The sequence below is a fragment of the Oreochromis aureus genome, linkage group 23 (genome assembly GCF_013358895.1).
Source record: "Oreochromis aureus strain Israel breed Guangdong linkage group 23, ZZ_aureus, whole genome shotgun sequence".
NCBI classification, from domain to species: domain Eukaryota; kingdom Metazoa; phylum Chordata; class Actinopteri; order Cichliformes; family Cichlidae; genus Oreochromis; species Oreochromis aureus.
Window position 1 is genome coordinate 21200426 of NC_052963.1, and position 22335 is coordinate 21222760.

The 22335-nt window shown below is 38.3% G+C and overlaps 2 protein-coding genes across 2 annotated transcripts in view; one reads left to right on the forward strand and one right to left on the reverse strand.

Annotated features, from left to right (window-relative positions):
• The window catches only part of LOC116310268 (fibronectin type III domain-containing protein 5-like), a 78165-nt gene extending 77123 nt beyond the window's left edge, over window positions 1-1042 (reverse strand). Inside the window, exon 1 of the mRNA XM_039607436.1 lies at window positions 948-1042. Within this exon, the coding sequence (XP_039463370.1) occupies window positions 948-979 (32 nt within the window). The 5' untranslated portion in view covers window positions 980-1042. The remainder of the gene's footprint in view (window positions 1-947) is intronic.
• LOC116310267 (poly(rC)-binding protein 3-like) lies at window positions 1037-20899 on the forward strand. Its single transcript, XM_039607435.1, has 12 exons — window positions 1037-1123; window positions 1252-1275; window positions 1376-1408; window positions 1499-1615; window positions 5042-5173; window positions 5480-5608; window positions 10034-10177; window positions 13280-13321; window positions 15271-15349; window positions 15837-15895; window positions 16581-16750; window positions 17539-20899. The coding sequence occupies exons 1-12, from the start codon at window positions 1049-1051 to the stop codon at window positions 17591-17593; spliced, it is 1059 nt and encodes a 352-aa protein (XP_039463369.1). The 5' UTR covers window positions 1037-1048; the 3' UTR covers window positions 17594-20899.
• The last annotated feature ends 1436 nt before the right edge of the window (window positions 20900-22335 follow it).

A 22335-nucleotide genomic window follows, 5' to 3' on the forward strand; every position in this document is an offset into this window, starting at 1 on the left:
CTGTCCGACAGCGGCCCCCAGTGGGCCAAGAAGGCTCTGCAGTTAGGCTTGTTTTAATTTATGAGTTCATATTTAATTTTTTTTTTTTTAAAGTAAAACCACAAAAACTAAGCCATGTCATTATATTATTACTAAATATTTAGTTTCTTATTATCTTTGTTTATTATTATTATTATTAATTCTCATATATATACACAAGTAATAAAATAAATAATTTCTATTTTTAAACACGTTTTTGACAGACTTCTAAACTATTTGTGTTTTATTCCTTTTATGACAAAAATTTGTTAGGCTCTTAATTCTGAGGATTATTTTTAATTTCTCCGACCTATTATTGGCACAGAAAGAGTTAAAATTCGTCAGAGGATCGTAAAAGTATAATAAGTACAAAATCTAGTACAATGTAATGTTCAAGGAATTTCCCATATCAAATTCATCAAAGATGTTAAACCTTTCACAGTAAAGGCTGGATAAAAGTTAGCTCCACAACTAAAACATCATTTCCATCTTACAAATATTCGAATAATGTAGTGTATCTACCGCAGTTTCTTTTACGGAGTATTGTGGTTTTAAATAACTGCTGTAAATCTTGTTTGTTCATTGTGGATGTAAGAGCCCAACATAGGATACGTGTTTATAGCTATAAACTCTATGTGTAGCACATCAGTATTATAACCATGTTAAACATGAATTGTCCTTTTTAAATAAATAAATACAAATAAAATATAAATTTTTACAGATTTTTTCCGTACTTTTTAACCACACATCAAATTTTACCCCCCAAAAGCAGAATTTACTTGCATTTTCCATTTCTTTTACAGTGTAGGTTTTAGAAAGTCCTCTGATAGGTCAAATTTAAATTTGGGAATGGCTGCCCTACACTAACTGAAGCAGAATAAATTAAAATGAAAGCATCAAGCATTTTTGCATGTCTGCGTTTCTTTTACCTGGCAGGTGACCGGTTGGCTGACTCTACCATCACACTCGCATTGGCCCTCGACTTCCTCTGTCACGTGACCACGCCCCTTCCTTCACATCCAATCCCGACATGGAGCCCATTAAGGTCCAATCAGAAGGTGGACTGAATGTGACCCTCACCATCAGGCTGCTGATGCACGGCAAGGTACAAACACACGAATCCAAACTTGACTTTTCTTGTTCTGCTTTTGCTTCTGTAAAAAGAGCAAAGAAAACAAAAACTAATTTCAAGGAGCCTGTGGCGTCTAACATTTCTTTCTGTTGTTTCTGCAGGAGGTTGGAAGCATCATAGGAAAGGTATTTATCACAAGCACAACAAGCAGAGCATGTAAAGCATGATAACGCCTGTGGGAAATGCACAAAACATCTCACTGCTCTTTCTCCCCTTTGCTTTCAGAAAGGAGAGACGGTCAAGAAAATGCGTGAAGACGTAAGAAGAATGTTTCTCAGACTCTTGTTAACTATTTTTGTCCTATAATCACATATTTAATGCTTTCTCTCTCTCTCTTTCTCTCTAAAGAGCGGCGCCCGTATCAACATCTCAGAGGGGAACTGCCCTGAACGGATAGTCACCATCACTGGGCCAACAGATGCCATTTTCAAGGCCTTTGCCATGATAGCCTACAAATTTGAAGAGGTACCGTTTATTATTTTACACCACAAAGAGTCTGTTTTTACAACACTAATAAACTTAGTATTATTTAAGCACTGATTTCAAATCAAATTTGAACCATTTTCTTCTATAAGATTTTTAAAAAATGGCACATTTTAAAAGAAAAATTAGAAAATGTAGCAACATTTTTACTTTAACATCTTAATGGTTGCATTCAAGAATCTTACAACTGTATGTAAAGTAATGGCGTAAAGGCTGTATGTGCATCTGAGTGTGACCATACTTATGTGAGAATCCAGCACCACTGGCCTGATTTTAGCACCTGTACTGACTCATTTCCAGGTGGAATACAAAGCAGCTTTGGCCCTGATATGTAGGACAGAAATGTGCTGATCTAACCTTGCAACACCCTCTGAAAATGGGCCAGTGCTGTGTTTTGATTTGGGTGCCGTATCAGCATACTTTCAGCCGGACCAAGCCAAGTGTCTCCATAACACAATAGATAGACTCAACCACTTATTATTCATGCGCTGCGCACAAGTGCTGCTTTAAGTAAGTGTGGAAACTTCAGGGTCAGTTGTCGTACTATGACGCAAACACAAGTCACTTGATTTTGTTTAACTTTGCAACTCAGCTACACTCATATATTAGTGTAGTCAAGGTTTTATCGATTACGCCTGAATCCAGTGTAAAGTAGGTGTGAAGGTACCCACATGCAGCGCATATCAAATTATTAGAACCCCACCCCATGTAAGGTTTATGTCACAGCTGCTCTGAATTAACAGTAGTAGTAATTACCAAAAATCATTTTTTAATGTTCCTGTAAGGGTTAATTCACCAGCATGTGCAGGCTCTTTAATCTGAATTATAGTTTTAATGCTAAAAATAAGAATTTTCATCAGTCTTAATCAATTATCCATGAATGGAGTCCATTTACAAAAAAAGGTGAAAAAAAGCAAAGCACATTTAAAAAAAAATATTACAGTCTTTGCTGAATAATGATACAATGTTTAGTTTTAAACAAGTTTTCGACAGATTTCTGAAATATTTGTCTTTTCCTCCTGTAATGACAGGTGGTAGTAATCACTGTACTTTGTTCTTTTACAACCCCCATTTAAAATAAATGTTGTGTTTTCTCTGTGTACTGTAGGTGAACAGGGACTACAGCAATGTTAATCATTTAAATGCTCTATTTAAGTGAAAATATTTCACGGACCGCAAATTAAATTGGCAAACTGAGAAGCTTTTTATTTTTTATTTTTTTAGGAATCATGGATGTCACGCTCTCTAGATAACAAGATCTATCTTGTTATCAATGATAAGTTTAAAAGCCAGAGTGATGTGATGCTATTCGAGTGTTGTACCTGAAACAATGCAATTTATATGCATTTATACAGGGCTTTATTCAAAGCACTATTATGCAGAACTTTGTTCACAGCTAGCTTGTAGGAAATACATGTAGGCACAGGAAGATCATCTACTCCACACAGAAAGGCTCCAGCCAGGTGAGGCTTGAGAGTGCTGCAGCGGACATGGTATTAGCATGCAGCACATCTGTGAAGGCCCCATTAATGCTAAACAAAGCACACAGGTTTTGGAGCAACGCTGCCAACCAGACAAAGTGTTTTTCATGGACGTTGTTGGTTATTTCAGCAAGATTATGCAAAACAACAGTCAGCACACATCCCAGCAGCAGATTTTCATAGAAAATGAGCGCAGAGCTAAGTTGGCTCGCCATCAGTCCCACTTAAAAACACACATTTAAAAACAAAACAAAACAGGAAAAACTGTACAAGCAAACAAAAATGGCAAAAACCTTTCAAAGTTATAGAAATTTGACTTCGCAATGCCAAAACACTTAAAGTCTGGTACAGTGGTCCCTCGCTATAACCCGGTTCACCTTTCACGGCCTCGCTGTTTCACGGATTTTTTTTGTGCAATTTTCCATGGGTTTTTTTTGTTTTTGCTTTTTTGTTTTTTTAACAGCACATTGTGTTCTGCGTCCTGATCAGCTGTAGACCACTGTCAATCAATCTTGTGCCGTGTCTCCTGTACAGTACAGAATGCGTTCAGCTTGTCAAATTTACATAAATCTTCTATCGCTAGCAGTGTGACTCTGAAGTGCTGTACTGTATGCTTGTAAGTTTTCTCCCCAATAAAAGCAACAATGTCGACGAAACGTTTTGCACCGTCAAAGGGAACCGCGGATGCCTTTGGTTTCATTCATTAATACTGGACTTATTTTTCTACGAAGGTTTGAACTTTGAGAGTGTTTAAACAAGAGAGAAAAGTGTGAAAATGTTCATGCCTGTCTGAGAAAAGTGTATAAAGTGGGTAGTGAGAGGTTTTACAGCCTTAAAACATCTATAATAATTGTAAGAAATAAAGTTGGCTACTTCGCGGATTTCACCTATCGCGGGTTATTTTTGGAACGTAACTCTCGCGATAAACGAGGGACTGCTGTACATTAAAAGCCCCTACCTTGACCATTTCACCTTTTTTTCTCCTCAGAAGAAGTCATATGCACATGATTTGGACATGCATTTGCCCATTAAACTTGTAAAAATCCTGCAACCACAGCTGTCTCTAGCACAAGGGCATAATGGTACATGTTAATTATGCTATTACATAATAAACCGTGGTAATACATGAGATCATGAGGGCAGAGATAGAACAATCGAGACTTCCATGTGTGGCAATCATACATTTACATGGTTCTATGATAAACTCTTTTTCAGTTTTCTTTACTTGATAAACAACTTGGAGTTATTTTTAGCTAAATGCAAAGGTCTAGCTTCCTTTTGCAATAACTAGACTTAATTATATTTCTTGAAATATGATTTTTGGACCGTGTATCAGGATTTTATGCTTCAGTGACAGTGATTTATTTTAAGTAAACTCTCTTACTGCTCTGGCAGCCAAATTAGCCTTTTTTAAGTGAAAAAATGGCTCATATCTCAAAATCTTGCTCTCATTTTTTCAGGAAATGTATGCACTGTCATCTCGACAGGATACCTTCTGTTAGTGCTTCATCATTAAATAGAATCATATTAATAATACTGCTCTGGTCGGTTTCTACTGCTGTACACTAGCTGTACAGTACCTTATAAAATAGGATTAGGTGGAAAATATTATAATTATACCCAACAGATAAAATGGTCAACTTTAAAGTAGCATCATACTGAAATACCGAGGCTTTAGCCCTGTTTATTAGAAGAATATTAATAAAAGCAGCAACTTAAAAGTGTGAAGAGATGTTATTGCCAAAAAGTAAACATCATTTTAGCTTTTTAAAGGTCATTTTATGCCGAAGCAAAGAGTTTTCTTAAAGCGCTGATGGTGAGTTAAGAACCATGAAGGTAGATTTATTACAAAGCCTCCACTTCACAGACAGAAAAACACTGTGAAAGTCATCGCATCTGACAAAATGTGGCCTTTCCTCGCCCGCAGGATATAATCAACTCCATGAGCAACAGCCCAGCCACCAGCAAACCCCCCGTAACCCTGAGGCTTGTCGTCCCGGCCAGCCAGTGTGGATCCCTCATCGGCAAAGGAGGCTCCAAAATCAAAGAAATGAGAGAGGTGGCGGCACATTTTTCATCCTAACGATGTCTATAAACATAAAATCAATCATGTTTTTTAAAATAATGACACTGCCAGAGGATATGCTCATATTTATCCCTCATATAGCTCCCATGTAAGCTTCCCAAATCCCACATTTGTGGTTCATGTAGTTTCCATTTAAGTGTCCAGTCTTGCATAATCCCCGGTGTGCAGGGCTCCAAGCCTCAGAGCTCATTTTGCTCTCCCATATCGGTTTCGGCTCAGTTTGAAGGGATGCAGGGTAATATTTTTTTTTTTTTTTAAATGTTTCTTTCTTGCCTCCAGTCCACAGGAGCTCAGGTCCAGGTGGCAGGAGACATGCTCCCCAACTCCACTGAGAGAGCGGTGACAATCTCAGGGGCCCCCGAGGCCATCATCCAGTGTGTCAAACAGATATGTGTGGTGTTGCTCGAGGTACGGTGAGGGGGTGGGGTGGCCACACAGGGGACATGAAAGAAATGTTATGTAGCTGAAAATAAGTTTGATATGGAGAATTCAAAGGCTTGACTACACTTTTAAAAGTAATTTACTCCTAGAGTTTCTGCTGTATCCAAAGATTTGTTTCTAAATGTAATTTTTCACATTTTTGCACATTTGCACATTTTTTCGCATATGTTTTGATATTGTTTATGTTTGCAAGTCTGGATTATTAACATTACTCTACTGCTGCAGACACATTTCTTTGCCTTTTAGATGGCAAATGTGACACCAAGTACTCAGTACATGACGGCAGAGACGTGCACATGTCCTGCACTGACTTAATGTTTGCACAGTCGGGAGAAAAGCAGGTTTCCATAGGTAGAAAACAGCAGCCTTAAAACCTCGTGTGTGGACTTTTGGGTGATTTTTGTTTACAGATAACAAACTGACACATCTGCAAATAGGTTCAGGCCATAGGCTGTACATAAAAGATGGACACAGTCATCGTAAAGAAACTCTTTGTTTTTGTGAACTCCTATTCTGAAGCCTCAAATTTGGGGTGTAGTGCCAAGTTGTGAACTAATGCTAATTAGCTGGGTTATTACAGTTCATACAAAGACCGGGGACTTAAATATGGATAGCTTTAAATAAATGCTAACTTAAGGACAAAACACTAAAATTTCACTTAGGAAAAACTGAAGTACAGACTTCCTCCAAACCAGAAAATAAACCACACAGCAATCTAGTAATACAACAGTCACAATGGAAAGGTTTACTTCACTTGAATTTTATGGTAAAGCAGACAGTGAACAAACCTTATAGAGCTCAACAGTGAGCTTCCAAAAATCCCATTCCCATTCACATTGTTCATAGGGATTTTGATTATTACCATAATGCTGTGAGTCAACTTACTACGACCTACGACACTGTGAAACGATGATAATCTCTCCTTTAGAAACCACAACTCTGCATTACATCTATAGTCCAAAAATACAGGATTTCTAAGACCAATACCAGCAGTGATATTGATACCAGTACTAATACCGATACTGATATTTGGTAAAAACCCAATATATTGGACAATAAATTTTCTTTCACACATATGAAACTCGAACAGATTTACGAAGCATTTGTTATGTGTCGTTATTTATGAATCCTTACTGAGATAATATGACAGTGTAGTTCAAAAGTTACCATGCTTCATTGTCACAACAAGTCATGGATTATTATGCTCGGTCTAATTCTGCTCATCAGCTGGTTGATCTCTTTGTGGCGTTCCAAACATGTGTTGCCAAGAGGGAAGTTGTGGAGTGCCCTCTGGTGGACAAACTATGCAACAGCAACACTCATAACAGAGCTGAAGGGTGTTTCTCCCATCTGTTCTGTATAGGCCTTTAGAAATGCCAGTACTGATATATGAGATCAACTTTGTTTTAGCAAAAACACAGTTTAGTTGTAACTTTGGGGGAAAAGAATACTCTTCCACTTTCCTAAAATGAAACAGCAATTTCTCTGTTTTGTGAAAGTCACTGTTTAAACCTACGAACATCAGGTCGCTTAGTGAGTGTAAAACTTGCGGTCACTGCAATCAAGAACTAAGCACCATCAAAAACTATGCTACAACCTTACAAACTCTGAAAACTATGACAATGAAAAGGAGGAAATTTAAAAAGGCTGGAAGCCAATCCCATTTGTAGTGCATTATGGGATAAGCTGTTTCCTAACCCTAAAAAGTAATTATGTACATAGTCTTGTACCTCTGTCTTTTTTATTATTATTATTTTCCTGTTTTTTTTTTTTTTTATCCAAATCAATTTTTTTAATGGTCAGCATGGCTTTTCAATGGTCATGGCTTAGATCAAGGCTTAAAACTCTTTATGTAAGGATCTTATGAAACATTAACAGAGAAAGTTCACTCCTGGAACCAGACTTCTTAAAAAAGTGGGCAGTCACTGCTGAGCTCAATCTATCACTATCTCACATTTACACCTTATTACAAGTCAAGTGTTAAAATCCCACCCAATTTGCCACCCAACCCCAGTTTTAGAGTCAGCCTAAAGATAGTACAATTACAGATTTCATTTTTATAGCCATGGAGTGTAGTTTATTAAATCCAAGATTAAACTCAGGATTGTGTTTAAGCTAGTTTGGATCACTAAAAGCTTTAACTTGTGATATTTATATCATCTTCTAATGAAGGTGGATGTTGGTGCAAAATTTCACAGCAATCTGCCTCATAGTTGCTGAGATAATTAAGTGATGGACTTACCTGTGAACAGCATAAATATCATTAACCCTTTCATGCATAGTGGTCACTACAGTGGACAGCTATTTAAAGACTGTTTTCTTGTACTTGTGTCAGTGTATACACTGAAAAAAAGGCCATGGTGGATATACTTGATTCAATAGTGGACATTGGTTGCACACAAATGTTTTGCTTTTGGAGAAACTTAAACAAATGAGTTAAATCAACACAACTTCTTCATATTCAATAAACCTGTGCATTTTGTGTTCAGGAAACGCGATTGAAACATGTTTAGATGAAGTAAGTTGAGCTCTTGGAATATTTTAATCCTCCACAATTTTGTCATTTTATTTCAACACTATTCAATAACTTTTACCCCAGTACTACTTGGTCACTTAAATACTACATGTTGTCTTCATATTACATAATGTTCAACAGAGTCTAGAGTCTGGTTACCATAAAAATTGAATAGATCCAAAACAACTACCATCCTCCTATCTTTATAGTTGCAGGGGCATAACCCTGAAGTGACATGTTACAAGTCAAGGTAGAACCTGGACAGCTCACCTGTCTATCACATAGAGACAAACAACCATTTGCGCCAGATAGTGGATTTGAACCCAGGATCTTCTTACTGTGAAGCAACAGCACTAACCACCATGCCACCAATCCAGGCTTATTAAAAGTACGAAAGCTATGATTTCATGGCTTGATGCAGAATTTTCTTTATGTTTTTGTCCTTGACAGATTAAACCACAATAAAAAGCAGTAGCATACACGTGGTGTGTGTCTAGTTGTCTGCTTCTTATAACTTCAGTGATTTTCCTGCTGTTTGAAATCTCATGTGATCTTGTTAATTTCACGAGTCCAGCAACTAACCACTCTTACTAGATTGTATCATGTCATCTCAACAAGAACAAATTAAGTTTTTGAATTTCGTACAGATCCTACATGATTTAATTACGTTCATAGAAACATGAAATTATTGTGTTCAAATTACAAAGCAGACTTATTTAATGTAACAACCACCCAATTTACTTCTTTTGGTAAACCAAAAAAGTAGAGGCGGCTGCTCGACTTGACTGAGATGGATGCCTTCCTCAAACCACGATCCAAAGCGCGCGAGACTCAACTCACGTGCGGTGTTGCGGAATTTAACATTGCTATATTATTGACTTACTTCGCTCGAACATGATATGAACAATTTAATCTAGCCTCTCTGCATATCATGTAGTTTCTACACTATATAGTTACACTTAACTTTAAAGCATGAGGCACTTGTGTTAAATACACACAAGATGCTTACGTAAATCCAAGAGCTGGCCAATCCCTTTTTTTCAGTGTACTTGCACATTAACCACTACACTGGACACTGATGTGTCACTCCATACGCTGCCACCCACTGGTCAGCCAGTGGACTGACTAAGTGGACATGTACAAAACTATTTGAAAAGTACATGTTTAAAAAAAATGAAGTTCAAAAATCTTTTTTTCCATGCCTAAAGATGAATAAAAATACTTAAGAAAAAAAATCCTGATTGAGGTTGTCATAATTCATGCATGAAACGGTTAAAGCCTGATGTATCAGTAAGTAAAATTCACCCAAAAGATCAAAGCAGGAGGCATATACTTTGATGTTTTTGACAAAAGTATTGTTACCTTCTTGTAATTCTGTGTCGGAAATGGAAAAAAATGCTTTGGATCAAAGGGCTACACGGTATTTAGGTGTCTCTCTTTTTCTTGCACCATTAATTTGAACTATCTGCACAGCCAGTTCTCCATTGGGCCTTCATGATGGCATCAGCCATGGATACTAGGACATTTGTGACATGACTGTAAGTCTCTAGACTTAAGAAAAAAAACCCTTAAATAACAATATGTTGAGTCATCATTATCCAGTTGAAAGTGGTGTTCCAGGTAAATCCAAGTTTAGTTGTGCACTGAACCACGATTTGGACATGTAATGTCAGCATGAACGCACAGTGAAGAGCACTTTTTGTGTGGGTGTCCACAGGTTGTCTTCCCTAAGGCACTCTCCCTTCTGGTCTCACTTTATGCAACTTCTTTCTTTCTCTCTCTCTCCCTATTATTTTCTGTCTTCCCATTCTAACACTCTCTCCACATCCCGCCCCTTCTTCTTCTTCCCCCACTCTCTCCTCCTTTGCTCTCCTCAGTCCCCACCGAAAGGTGCCACCATCCCCTACCGCCCCAAGCCTGCCTCCACCCCTGTCATTTTTTCAGGTGGCCAGGTAAGAGCAGACCCACTGGGGGCGTCCACAGCCAACCTCAGCCTCTTACTGCAGCACCAGCCACTGCCTGTTAGTGTCGCACCAGGTTTTACTCACTTTTCCTCCCTTCCTCACTCCCCTCACCCACCCAAATCCCAACTAGCATGAAACCCTCACTGCTTTTATTTGTTTTTAAACGGTCATCCATCACCCCCAGCCACTCGAACCAGAACTGAGATCAATTGCGTTCAACTCATCTGAGTCAGAGGATCCATCAGGTGACTTACCTTTTATTTAGTGAAAACTGACGCTGGTGCTTCTCATTGAAAATACTCTGCTTAAAAGTCTAAAAGAAAATCAGGGAAAACAAATGTTAAGCTTGATGAAGCTTGGGGAAATTAAACTTTACTCTAAAGCCTAAAACACAAGTAACCAAGTTACCAAGACAGGAAAAATCCCCTAGAGTAGATACTCTTGGAAGCACAGCCCTTTCTTAGTTTGGAACCAAAAGCTGGAAAAATACACAGATATACTTCCGTAATTTTACTTCAGCCGTAAACAGACACAGGGAGTAAAGGAGCTCATAGCAATGGAGCCAGCCACAATGGGGAGGCTCACAGAAGCAAGGGCCGTTTATCAATGCCCAAGTACGCGAGTACGTACTCGCGTGCTCGGTGAGTACGTACTCGCCGAGAACGCACGGGAGTACGTACCCGCCGAGAACGCGACACGGACTCGTGGGATGTTTCTCAATTCTCAAGTACGCGAGCACGGACCTGTGATTTGTACAGTCGGAACACCTGCGTACGTGATGATGTCACAGGTCCGGGTTTTTACTGCCGTCCCCTCCTAATTTAACTGTGAGTAACATGTTATGAAGCTTAACTTTAATCACAGCCAAACCGGTTTACTCAGGAACAAATAAAACACTGAAATGAACCAAACATTAACATTTAGAAGTGATCTAAGTGACTTATATATCATTTTAACCTCAGTAGTGAAACCTCTATTAATAAAAATAGTGTACATGTACATACGTGTACATACCTTAATAAAACAAGCAGGTGAGATGTTAGAACGCTTTTATTTCTATTCTAGTGGACACTCAATACTATAGACAGCTGCTGGGGTTTCTTTAACCTGAGTAGTGAGAAGACCGCGAGCGGGGGCGACGATGTGGCGGGAGTCCGCTGTTGAGTTTTGGACGAAATGCATTCTGGGATATTTAGCTGTCCCAAGTCTACACCGATGCATGCTCGATAAAACGGGCGGATCGAGAACACATCCGGGACTTTTTCGCGTTCTCGGCGTGATGCGTACTTCGAATTGGAACAGTACTTGGTCTCCGACTGATGACGTTTCACGAGTACACGAGAACGCAAGTACGCACAAGTACGCATATTGATAAACGCCCAAGGTGTGTTGCTAAATAATGTGGTCTGCTGGGGAAGGGAAACTCAGTGGCAGCAGCTAGTGGATAGGGGTAGTATGGCAGGACAACAAATGAAGCAGCAGCTTATATTAATTATATTTTAAAGGGTACCTGTTTTATTAATTTCAAAGTACATATTTTTATTTTTGGACACTAATAGAGCAGCTTTGTATTATTCACAGTTAAAAATAATCCCAGTTTATCTTATACTGAGACACGTGCAGCGCCTCTCCTTTTATGGAAATCCATTGGTCAAGCAAGCGTTCTTGTGATTGGCCACTCCTCATTAAAAAAACAGTAGGGTGGGGCTTCTCTGCTCAGAGGCGGAGCTAACGGAAAGCAAGTTTTATTTTTAGAGTAGTCCAAAAACTGCTTTTGAGCTGTAGGTTTTGGCTACAAGTGAGGTGTGTCTGGCTCACTTGTAGAGTGCTGAACACATTTTTAGATCGTCCTTCATAAAAGGAAGAAAACACAAATATATAAGAAATCTGTCTGTTTAAAACAAAAAAAAATTATATTGTTATTTGTTAATATTATTATTATTATTATTGAGACACACACGCAAACACACAGGTCTTGCTTTTCTTTACTTTAGCTCCAGTTAACTAGAGCTTATTTTTTACTATAGGCTATGTTCACCTTTGTAGCTTTGCTGATCAGTAGGTTGGAGGCTTTCTATCCTCTACTCTAACAGGACATGAGTGAAAACACCCAACAAATGGCCTGGGGCAGATTCACACCTGTGCCTCTGCAACAGCCTTAAGGTATATGAATCACTTGAGCAACACTGTGAGTTAAACTGGCACCCCTGCTTGGTGGTTACATCAATTATAAAACAGGGCAAAATTGTGAAGAAAAACTCTTCAAAATCATCTTAATTAATAAATATTTACATCTAAAAAGCTTGAATATGTGGAAACCTTGCTATATTTATATTCAGCTGTGCAAATTACTGCTGGTTGACAAATCTATGAATAAAAAAACTGCTTCAGCTCTATGTTATTCAGGTCAGGTTTGAGTCAAAATATTCAATACTTCCCTTTAATTACCTTTAAGAGTGGAAAAACTTAATATAAGAACCCATAACGGGAGTCTGGAGGCAGAATTTTAATTAAATTATTCAGTTATTCAAATAGTTGCAGGCAAAGTTCTTGTGGATCGACTAACTGGTTAATCACTTTCACTACATTCATCTATAGCATCTATAATTTTTTTGTTTGTTTTCAGATTTTAGTGGTTGATGTGAGACTATTGAGAAAGGCAGTAAAATATCTAAAGCAGAAGCCACAGACTTGGTGTGTTTTTATTCTTACATTAAAAATCAGCTTTGTATCTTGTGGGATAAAATTCAATTTTGCTCAGTTCTGACCTCTGTGGCTCCTATAAACCACATGTCCAATAGGACACGACACCTTACTCCCCTCAGGGTCGCTCCTCTGGTTTACTCCACACCCTCCCAATCACCTTCCTGCTGTCTGATTTGTCCCTTTTTTATTTAGTTCAACTGGATTTGATTGATGAATTGTAGGAGAACTTGACAGGAAATCTATAATGCATGACTTACATGTAATATGACTCATAAGATATAAAAAAACCCATTTAAGTCTATGTTGTCCTTGAGCTGTAGAAATGTCGACAGATCATTTTTTCTTGATTTATATTTTGTTTCAGTCCACTGTTGTTTATTTAGCTTTTCAGAACTTATTTAATAATGTGTCTTGTGGCATCATAACAGTGAGCTCTTCTCCTCATGTTTGCAGGCGTATACCATTCAAGGACAGTACGCCATCCCACATCCAGATGTGAGTGCCCCACGAGGCAGTCAGTCTTGCACCCTCTATAACTCTGTCTCGCTGCATCCAGATGTTCTTACTTTCTTTCCACCCTTATTAATATTAATTGTTAATATTAATACAGCTTTTATTCTGATATGTTATTTCCTATGTTTTCTAACTTTTCTTATTCTTGCCTCTGTGCCCTCTGATTGGCATTAAACCTCATGGGGCTTGGCCTGAAGAAGTTATCAGATTAGTCTTGAAGTTCTTGATGGACTTTTAAGACAGGTTTCAGATCGACTTCCAACCTCCACTCCATTTCTTTTTACAATTTAATTTTATTTAAACTAACTTTAATTAAACTTTCCATTTGTTGGCATGTTCAAACAAGCTCAAGAGGAAGAAGAGGAAAAATGCTTTTCTTGCAAGTAGAAAGGGAACTGTATGGAATCCCACAATGAGGTATTTTCATGGATTAAAACGGCTGCTTTGATGCTAAAGATGACTTTGAATACAAGAAGGTTTTAAAACTCTCAGTGTTCAACTCAGCTCCACTTAGAGTTATTTATCTTAAAGATGACCCCCTATGGGCAAGCACTTGGTGACAGTGGGAAGGAAAAGCTCCCTTTTAAAAGGAAGACACCTCCAGCAGATTCAGGTTCAAGGTGCAGCAGCCATCTGTCATGACCAGTTGGTGGTAAACATTCAAAATGTAAAGTTACAGCTGTTAGAAAATGTAAACTCATGAGCCTGATTGATTTACTGACAGTCAGTGAGTGTGAACAATATCATTGACTGACATATGAGAAGGTGATATTAGGCATTAGGGGCAGGTGACATTAGGGGATTACATGGGCAAACATCCACCCATCCATCCACTATCCTCGACTATCTAAAGTTGGATCACAGTTACCTAGGCAGACTATTCCAGATATCCATTTCACTGGCAACGCATTTCAGGAGGTATCCAGGAGTCATCCTAACAAGATCCCCAGCTCAGCTGGTTGGTTGTTCGCTTGTGGACATTCAAGGCTTCAGTTGCCTAGATAATCCTCTAATGTTGTTACCACCAGGTCATATCTGACAGGTATTTTTCTCTCTCATTGCTTGTAGCTTTAACCACTCACTTGGAAGTTGAGAAAAGCTTATCCCAGGTCCTGTCCACTTCACGTCACCAGTAGTGTCGTTGGCAGGTGCTTGAAGTTGTGGAATGTCATTCGAATTCTACAGTTTCTGCTCAGCACATTGCTGCAAATCACTTTCAGTTTGTATGGCTTTAAATGATAGTCACTAGTTTCATAATTTCATACCCTCTTTTGCTCTCCACACAGATTGTTTATCTACATTCAAACAATACCTGCTTTTTACAAAATGGCAAATAAAAATCAGACAAGAAGCAGATTACATATGGCAACCAGAATGCTTCTGCTACTAAAACTCTCATCTGTGGTCACCAGATTCTGAATGTGAACCTGTGCAGAGTGATTGATTGATTGATTGCAGAGTTCTGTTCTAGAAATGCAGAGTTTAGTTCAAGAGTTTAGTTTAACAACTGCAAAGTTCTATTTCAGAACTGCAGCAATTATTTCAGCAAGTGCAGGATTCCAGGCCAGAACAGCACAGTGACATTTTATTCCCTAAACTGCAGTTTCAACATAGATTGTTCCACGTGTAGCAACAGTAACAATGAGGGGCGGGGCTTATGAAATCCTCCCAAATGCTCCAGTCTCAGGCCAAGGCCTTCATGAGGTTCTCCTCTTCTTCTGTCTTTCTTTCTTGGTCTCTCTCTTTTTTCTCTGTCTTTGTCCTTCACCTGTCAGTGTTGTTACTTATCCTCAGATCCTTTCTTTACTCTTGTAGCATTTCGGACTGACCTTTGTGCGTGCGTGTATGTGTCTGGTGAGCGTGTGCGTGTGTCAGAGTGCGTTTTTAACGATGACCTCATAGCTCTGCTGTCCTCCTCCTCCCCCCCTCAGCAGTTGAGCAAGCTCCACCAGTTGGCTATGCAGCAAACCCCCTTTACCCCCCTCGGACAGACCACCCCTGCCTTCCCCGGTACGTACCCACCTACACAATGACCCTCTTCACCAAAGATCCTTCTCTCGTTTTTACCTGTAGAGACGAACACATTCTCTTCCTCCTTTTTTTCTCTTTCTCTTCTTTTCCTGTCTCTGTCCTTTCTTTCTTCTTCTCGTTGTTCTCCTCCTAATGGTCTCTGTGGTTCACTGCCATTGACATGGCCTGCTGGTGGTCTGCTCTTGTTGATGTTGAGGCTTCTTTTGTTTTCCCCTTAGTATCCTTATTGTATAGAATTGCAGTTGTCTTGGATTTTTTTTTCTTCAAAAGTTAGAACTCGAATTTGTGTATTGCATAGGCTCTGCACAGGGCTGAGCCACACTTCCAGTGACATACGTTTGCTGCTGGTTTATAGATAACATAGTATTTTATAGTAGATCATCGCAGTTTGCCTCCTTAATGTGCCAAACTGTACTTTATGTCCTTTCCCTTTCCTCCACTCTTTCTGTCTGCTTCCTGTGTTCAGCAGCAGGTCTGGATGCCAGTAACCAGGCCAGTACTCATGAACTCACCATTCCCAATGATGTGAGTACATTTGTCATGATATTCAGACACCCAACAATGCGCTTTCACTCACCATTTGTCACTTTCATTTTTTCCTGACAGGGTTTAATGAAACTTGAACAGGAGTGGTTTAAAATGAGACATTTTTCATTTGAAATCTGACAGAGAATCAGGTTATCCATTATCAGGCTTCAGGCAAGTCAATATTGTGAATGCTGTTGCAGAAATACTGTTGTCTTCTTCAGTCACACTTATTCAGCAGTTTGGGTAATTGGTGCCCACTTTCTGCTGTTTTGCCACTCCCTAAAGCTATAATCGAGGTGAACGCTCAAAACTGCTACAAAGGAATAAATAAAACAACAGAAAGTCTGCATTAAACTGGTAAAACTGGTTATCAAAGCACAAACTCCCAGACATGCTCTGTTTTATCATCTTTTCACATGGCTTCCTGCTGAAGTTTCCAGCTATGCAATGTGACAGCAATTCAGCTGCAACAATCAGAGACAAAGTGCAGCCAAAGGCAGTTAGCTTCGCAAAGTGAATGTCCTTAATGGAAAAGACTTGTTGGACCTAAATAAGGAGCATCTAAGTTATAGTTGAAAAGCTGTCAAAGACTGGCCAGTACTCACACGCTCCACAGAGAATCTATCAAATGTCTCTTTTATGTGCTCTTGCCATGCTAAGTCCCATCCTCTTTTCTTCCCAGCTAATAGGCTGCATAATCGGACGCCAGGGAACCAAAATCAACGAGATCCGTCAGATGTCTGGGGCGCAGATCAAAATAGCTAACGCCATGGAAGGGTCATCGGAACGCCAGATTACCATCACAGGGACTCCCGCCAACATCAGCCTGGCCCAGTACCTCATCAATGCAAGGTCAGAGATCGGTGACTGTTTGACTGCAAAAATAGCCCAAACAAAGAGAAAAATGTGAAAAACTTCCTCCGTGTGAACATGGATGATATCTTTCGATTTAGTGCCTAATTAGCTGCTCTCACTTTGTCAAGATTTTGCAAAAGCACTTTTTTCTTCTCTTAATGAGCTCTCAGTGAGTGTTATTTGTTTACTTTATTCTTTGTTTTTAATTGCCTTTCCATCAGTGCTTTGCCTTGTAACATCACGTTTTACCAACATAACTGTTTAAAAATACATCATAAATAAATAGTAATCTGCAAGAGTTTTGAGCCATCCCCCATTTCTTTATATTTTAAATTGTATATTTAGGCTCTTCGTTTGTTTGTTTGTTTAGCCTCAAAAACAAATCATTTTTTCCATTTCTTTAACTCAATCTATGAAAAATACCAAAGATAAATATAAAATGCTATTTTAAAAACATAAAAAATACATAAAATAGTATTTTTGCGTTACCAAACTTCAAATGCATCTGTAAAAATTTAAGGAGGGCAAAAGCAGAAGTGTCAAAAACTATCTACAGCAGATGAACAGTATCTGAAAATCATGTCCTTAAGAAACTATAAAAAATCTAGTAAAGACCTGATACAGGACCTGAGGGATACATCTGGACCTTTAAATGGTCTCAGTTGAAGGGTGGCAGTCAATAAGCCATTTTTAAGGAAAGGAAACAGGGAAATAGAGTGAGGTATGCCGAATTACACAAGAACTGCACTGAAAATCATCTCCAATCTCCAATCATTCTCCTTTAGGTTCAGAGACGTGGCGGCTATGTGGACTGACCCATCTTCCATGACCACATCCTGAGATCCCTGACTGGCTCCTCCGTTTGGCCCTTTCCAATGACTGACTACCGCAGACAACCCTGATGAAGCCCTTCGGACTCTGGCTCTGGCTCTCCGAAAACCCTGACCACCTCCCCACCCTGATTCAAAGCACCTCAGGGAGGATTGGGTGCTCACTTTTGTTTCAGAGAGCCAAATTAAATTAACAAAAAAAGAAAAAAAGAAAAAGAATAACAAAAAACAAATTCTCTGTTGCTTAGATTTTTTAGAGAACTGTTGAAGCATGTTGAATGTTTATTAGGAACAACTTGTGTTACTCTTTCTTCTTTTTCTGTCTATCTCTTGCTTTCACTTTCTCTCTGTCAGTGCTGCGTCATAGAACATCATTTAAAAGTAAAAAAAGTACTAGTAAAAGACTGAACGTTTTTTGTAGGACGTAGTTATTTGCATATAACAGCTGCTCAGTGATGCTATCGGTAGAGTGCGTGGTGGGATGTAGCCAAATTATCAAATTTTGATAATGTATTTCTGAAAAGACAAAAAAATTGGACTGTTCTGCTTTTGTCCTAATTTGCATCTCTGTCGAATCTCTACCCATGACTCTTTGCTGCATCACATGACCCTTTCAAGCCAATGGTATCACTCCTAGAGCCTCCCTTCTCATGTTAATTTCCTAGGTTTGCATTATATTGCATGTTTTCAGTGTTGTATCGTCGCGTATTTCAGTAAGCCTGTTCCGTGTACTTCAGATGTTATTATTATATCTTTCTTTTCCTGTTCTTTTCCGCAAACTGTTTTCAGCATTTTTGGCCACTCGCGTGTAGTTCTACTCCCTGCCCAGACAAAAAACCTTCCGACACAGCCTCCTTCTATCAACACCGAATATTAGTATATAGATGCATGAATGGGAATTAGAGAATAACCAGTGGCTAAAACACTGACTGAAATTTAAAATGATTGTTTACTAACTTATTATTCTACTGTATTTGTTTTGTATGAGGACTCTTGTGACTTAGCACATTAGTCGACTACGCGGCGCTCATGCAATAGACTACTCAACACTTTACTCTGGACTGCCTCTGATGTAGGGAGGATTAGTTGGACTTAAAAGCCAAGCGTTGCGTCCAAACTTTCGGCTTCTTTCCCTTGTCTTGGAAAAAACTTGCTAGGCTGAGAGAGGTTTCTAAAAAATTAAAACTAAAAAACTGGAGGGAAAGAAGCCGAATTTTAATGGCACAGAGGCCTAGACGTTTGGACGAAGCCAGATGGTATTTTTTGGGCCAAGGAATGTTCAGGGGTTCATTGGGGGGAACCCGCGGGGCCTGGGCGGACGTGACCACTCAGTCTCTTTTTCACGATTGTTCATCTCGTCATGTTCTTTTCATTGTCATGCGGTTGATTTTAACGCTTTAGGTTTGAATGTCATTTTATTGTCACGACTGTGTCAGCAACATAATTGTTTTTATTTTAAAAAGTAAAAGGAGGACAGGTTGGATGACAATTCCTGCTTTGCTGTTTTCCAGTAAAGCCAGCATGTATTTATTTATGGTGTGTTGATGCACTTATGAATTTTCATTCGTTGATCATGAACATTAAGCTAAGTTAGTTTTGTTGTATTGTACTTAATATGAGAGGGAGGTGTGGGTGATATTTGGTATGATTCAGTAATTCAACTTCTCCCACCATCTTCTGCTTATGAAGATGCGCTAAAGATAATAGACAGCTTTGGGTCATCTTTACTTCTGAGTTTCAGCTAAGCTCTTTTCAGCGTTCACGCTAACAAACAGCTGTTGAATGTTATTGTCGACTCACATTATCTGCCATCCAACACAGAAACTTTCTGCATTTACAGAACATTTGTTTTATTGCCAGTAGCCTACACTGAGCTTAAAGGAGAAGCTTAACAGTTTGGGGGAAAGTTTTTAGGGAAATATGCTTATTTCTGCATTTTTACATTGAACAATTGATGTTTGCATGCTAAATATGAAGCTACTACTAGCATGAAGCTAACCTAACTTGGCATAAACACTGACTAGCACAGGTCTATTAAGCTTATAAGCACATAAAGACTTTTAAATTATGTGCAGCACCTTATTTATACCTTTAAAAATGGTCAAATCTTTATGCTAAGCTAAGCTAACTAGCTCTAAGCTAAAGTTTCAGATCCCTTTTTCTTTTTTTATGTACCAGTGGTTGCTGTAGTTCATCCCAGATTAGAAACCATAGACAATCTAGTTGTCTCTGTTTTTTATGATAAGTTAAGTAAGCTTACTGCTAACTTAGCCTAGCTATAAGTACACAAATAAGCATATTTGCCTAAAGTGTCTATTCCTATGACTTTTTAGGCGCGTTGCTGACATAAATGTGATTATATAAATGGACCAAATGCTGTATCAATATACTGAAGGAGGCATAGTCAGTGATAATTCTGCAATAATTCTTACATTTTGATGTGAACTCAAATAGTAGTGATAGCAATGACATTTGGGATTTGTGTTTCTTTTTGTTTTCACTTGTCATAGCTTGTATTCTAATGGGAATGTTTGTCAAATTACAAGAAATTATGTTTTTTGGCAAACTTGGTTTTTTTTTGTTTTGTTTTCAGAACTGTTAGCTAATACCTATTAAGAGGATATTCTTTCTAAAATTGCCCACAACACTGTAATGGTGAAAAAATATCCTCGAGGGTATTGTGGCTCTTATAAAACAGTTATCAGTGCATGCTGAAATGTTTGCTTAAAACGTGAATAATCAATGACTAGACAGCCGGAGTGTGCATTTTAAAAATTTAATCTTGTTGTGTTTTATGAATTTGATTAATAAGCAGGAATATTGACTTGTAAGTGATGGCAGTGTGACTTCAATAACATCAATATTCATGTGTTACTCAGTGTTTGAAAACTGTATTTACATTTGTGTATATGCCTGAGTATACTGCGACTTTGAAACAAACTGCAACTAATGCAATAATAGGGTGCAATGTGCAATTATTTATTCAGTTTATTATTAGCATAGATACAGAAGAGCGGTGTAGCTTGTTTTAAAAAAATGCTTTTTTGAATTTTATCCACTTTTCATGTGGTGGCAACAGCGGGGGAAAAAGAATGGCTAGACATGTTTTTTTTTTGGTTTGTTTGTTTGTTTTTCAACTTTTCTTTGTGTGTATTGCAGTTTGGGGGGGACAAAGTGATAGAACTTCGTAACTATTTTCAATTGATTTATTTGCTATGTGCAGATCTATATTAGTTGTGAGTAATTACATAGGTTTTAATTTTACAGTGTTGGTAAGTATACAAACAAATAAAGTTTCATTTTTTTCTTTCTGTGACTTGCCTTTCGACGTCTTTCTCAATTATTTTTTTCTACAACAGCTGATAAAACTCCCCTAGAGACATTTTGAAAGTTCTTGAATGAAGCTAATTATTGTGCCACAATGAAATTACGATAATTAGATGATGAGATCTTAATGGGAAGCTCATCTGTCCTTTTTTGAAGGTTAGGTTTTGCATAAATCAGATTAAAGAAAGTCACCTAATTATTACCAAAGCTGCAGCATGCCTATTGTTTAGAGAAATGGTTCTCAAAGTAAGGTTAGAGGGACCCTGTGAGGTCTACTTACAGCTCTGCAGCCAAATGAGGGATAACTGTAATTTCTTAATAACCATTAACTCTAATTTCATTTTAATTCATCCTAATTAAAGAATGAATTAAAATATTATCTTAATCACAGTCTCCTTTTGTTCCACCTACAAAGACAGTAAGATAAAATCGTAACTCAATGGCATGAGAGATCCCTTGGGATAAATTACGATCAACGAGGGGTGTATTAAAAACCTGTGTGGATGTATGAAGTTTAATGTGTGCTTGGTTGGTCCGCAATGAGCTCTCTACAAAAAAACAAAAGAAACAAACCTGTGTTTAAAGTTTAATGCCAGTAAAGCTTCTACAGTGAGTTCAGGTTTTCACTCTTTACCCAGTGAAAGCTTACTCGCAGTAACCATTGAAGCTCTTTCCTAAACTAAGTTTTTATCATATTTCAGACCTGCTTATAGCTGGGTGTGCATTACAAGTTGGGACAGTGGTTTCAGCCTATGTAGCTACCCTTGGAAAAATCAATAAACTGTTCTCATGGTTGTTGAAATATGACTTTATTGACATAGACCTAGGTGTCAAAACCATAATTAATTATTAGAGGTCATTGAAGGTACAGGGGAGGTCATCAAATGTCTTTAAGAGTTCATGTATAGGCAAAAACAAAGAAGTATGATGAAGTATAAAGTTAATGTGGAAGATCTGGTGCAAGTCCAATACCTTAGTTACACACTTCATAACATTAACCAAATTCCCATCAAAATTCTATGCAAATTTTAACAATGTTTTCTGGTTATCGGCTCAACAAAATGCTAATATAGACTCACTGGCCACTTATTAGGTGTTCAACAGCTTATTAAGGCAAATATGTAATCAGCCAATCACATAGCAGTAACTCAGTGCATTTAGGCATGTAGACACAGTCAAGATGAACTAACTGCTGATCTTCTGGGATTTTCGCACACAACCATCTCTAGAGTTTACAGAGAATGATCTGAAAAATGTTAGCAGTGAGCAGCAGTTCTCTGTGTGAAAATGCCTTGTTGATGTCAGAGGTCAGAGAGACTGGCCAGACTGCTTCAAGCTGGTAAGATGATAAATACCCACTTGTTACAACCCACGTGTGCAGAAGAACATCTCTGAAGACAGAACACATCAAGGCTTTTAAAGCCA

Bases quoted from the DNA above. Each gene is read 5' to 3' on its own strand.
- LOC116310267 (XM_039607435.1), top strand. From the start codon at position 1,049: ATGGAGCCCATTAAGGTCCAATCAGAAGGTGGACTGAATGTGACCCTC. The intron at 1,276-1,375 runs GTATTTATCACA...CTTTGCTTTCAG, and splicing joins TTGGAAGCATCATAGGAAAG to AAAGGAGAGACGGTCAAGAA. The intron at 1,616-5,041 runs GTACCGTTTATT...CCTCGCCCGCAG, and splicing joins TAGCCTACAAATTTGAAGAG to GATATAATCAACTCCATGAG.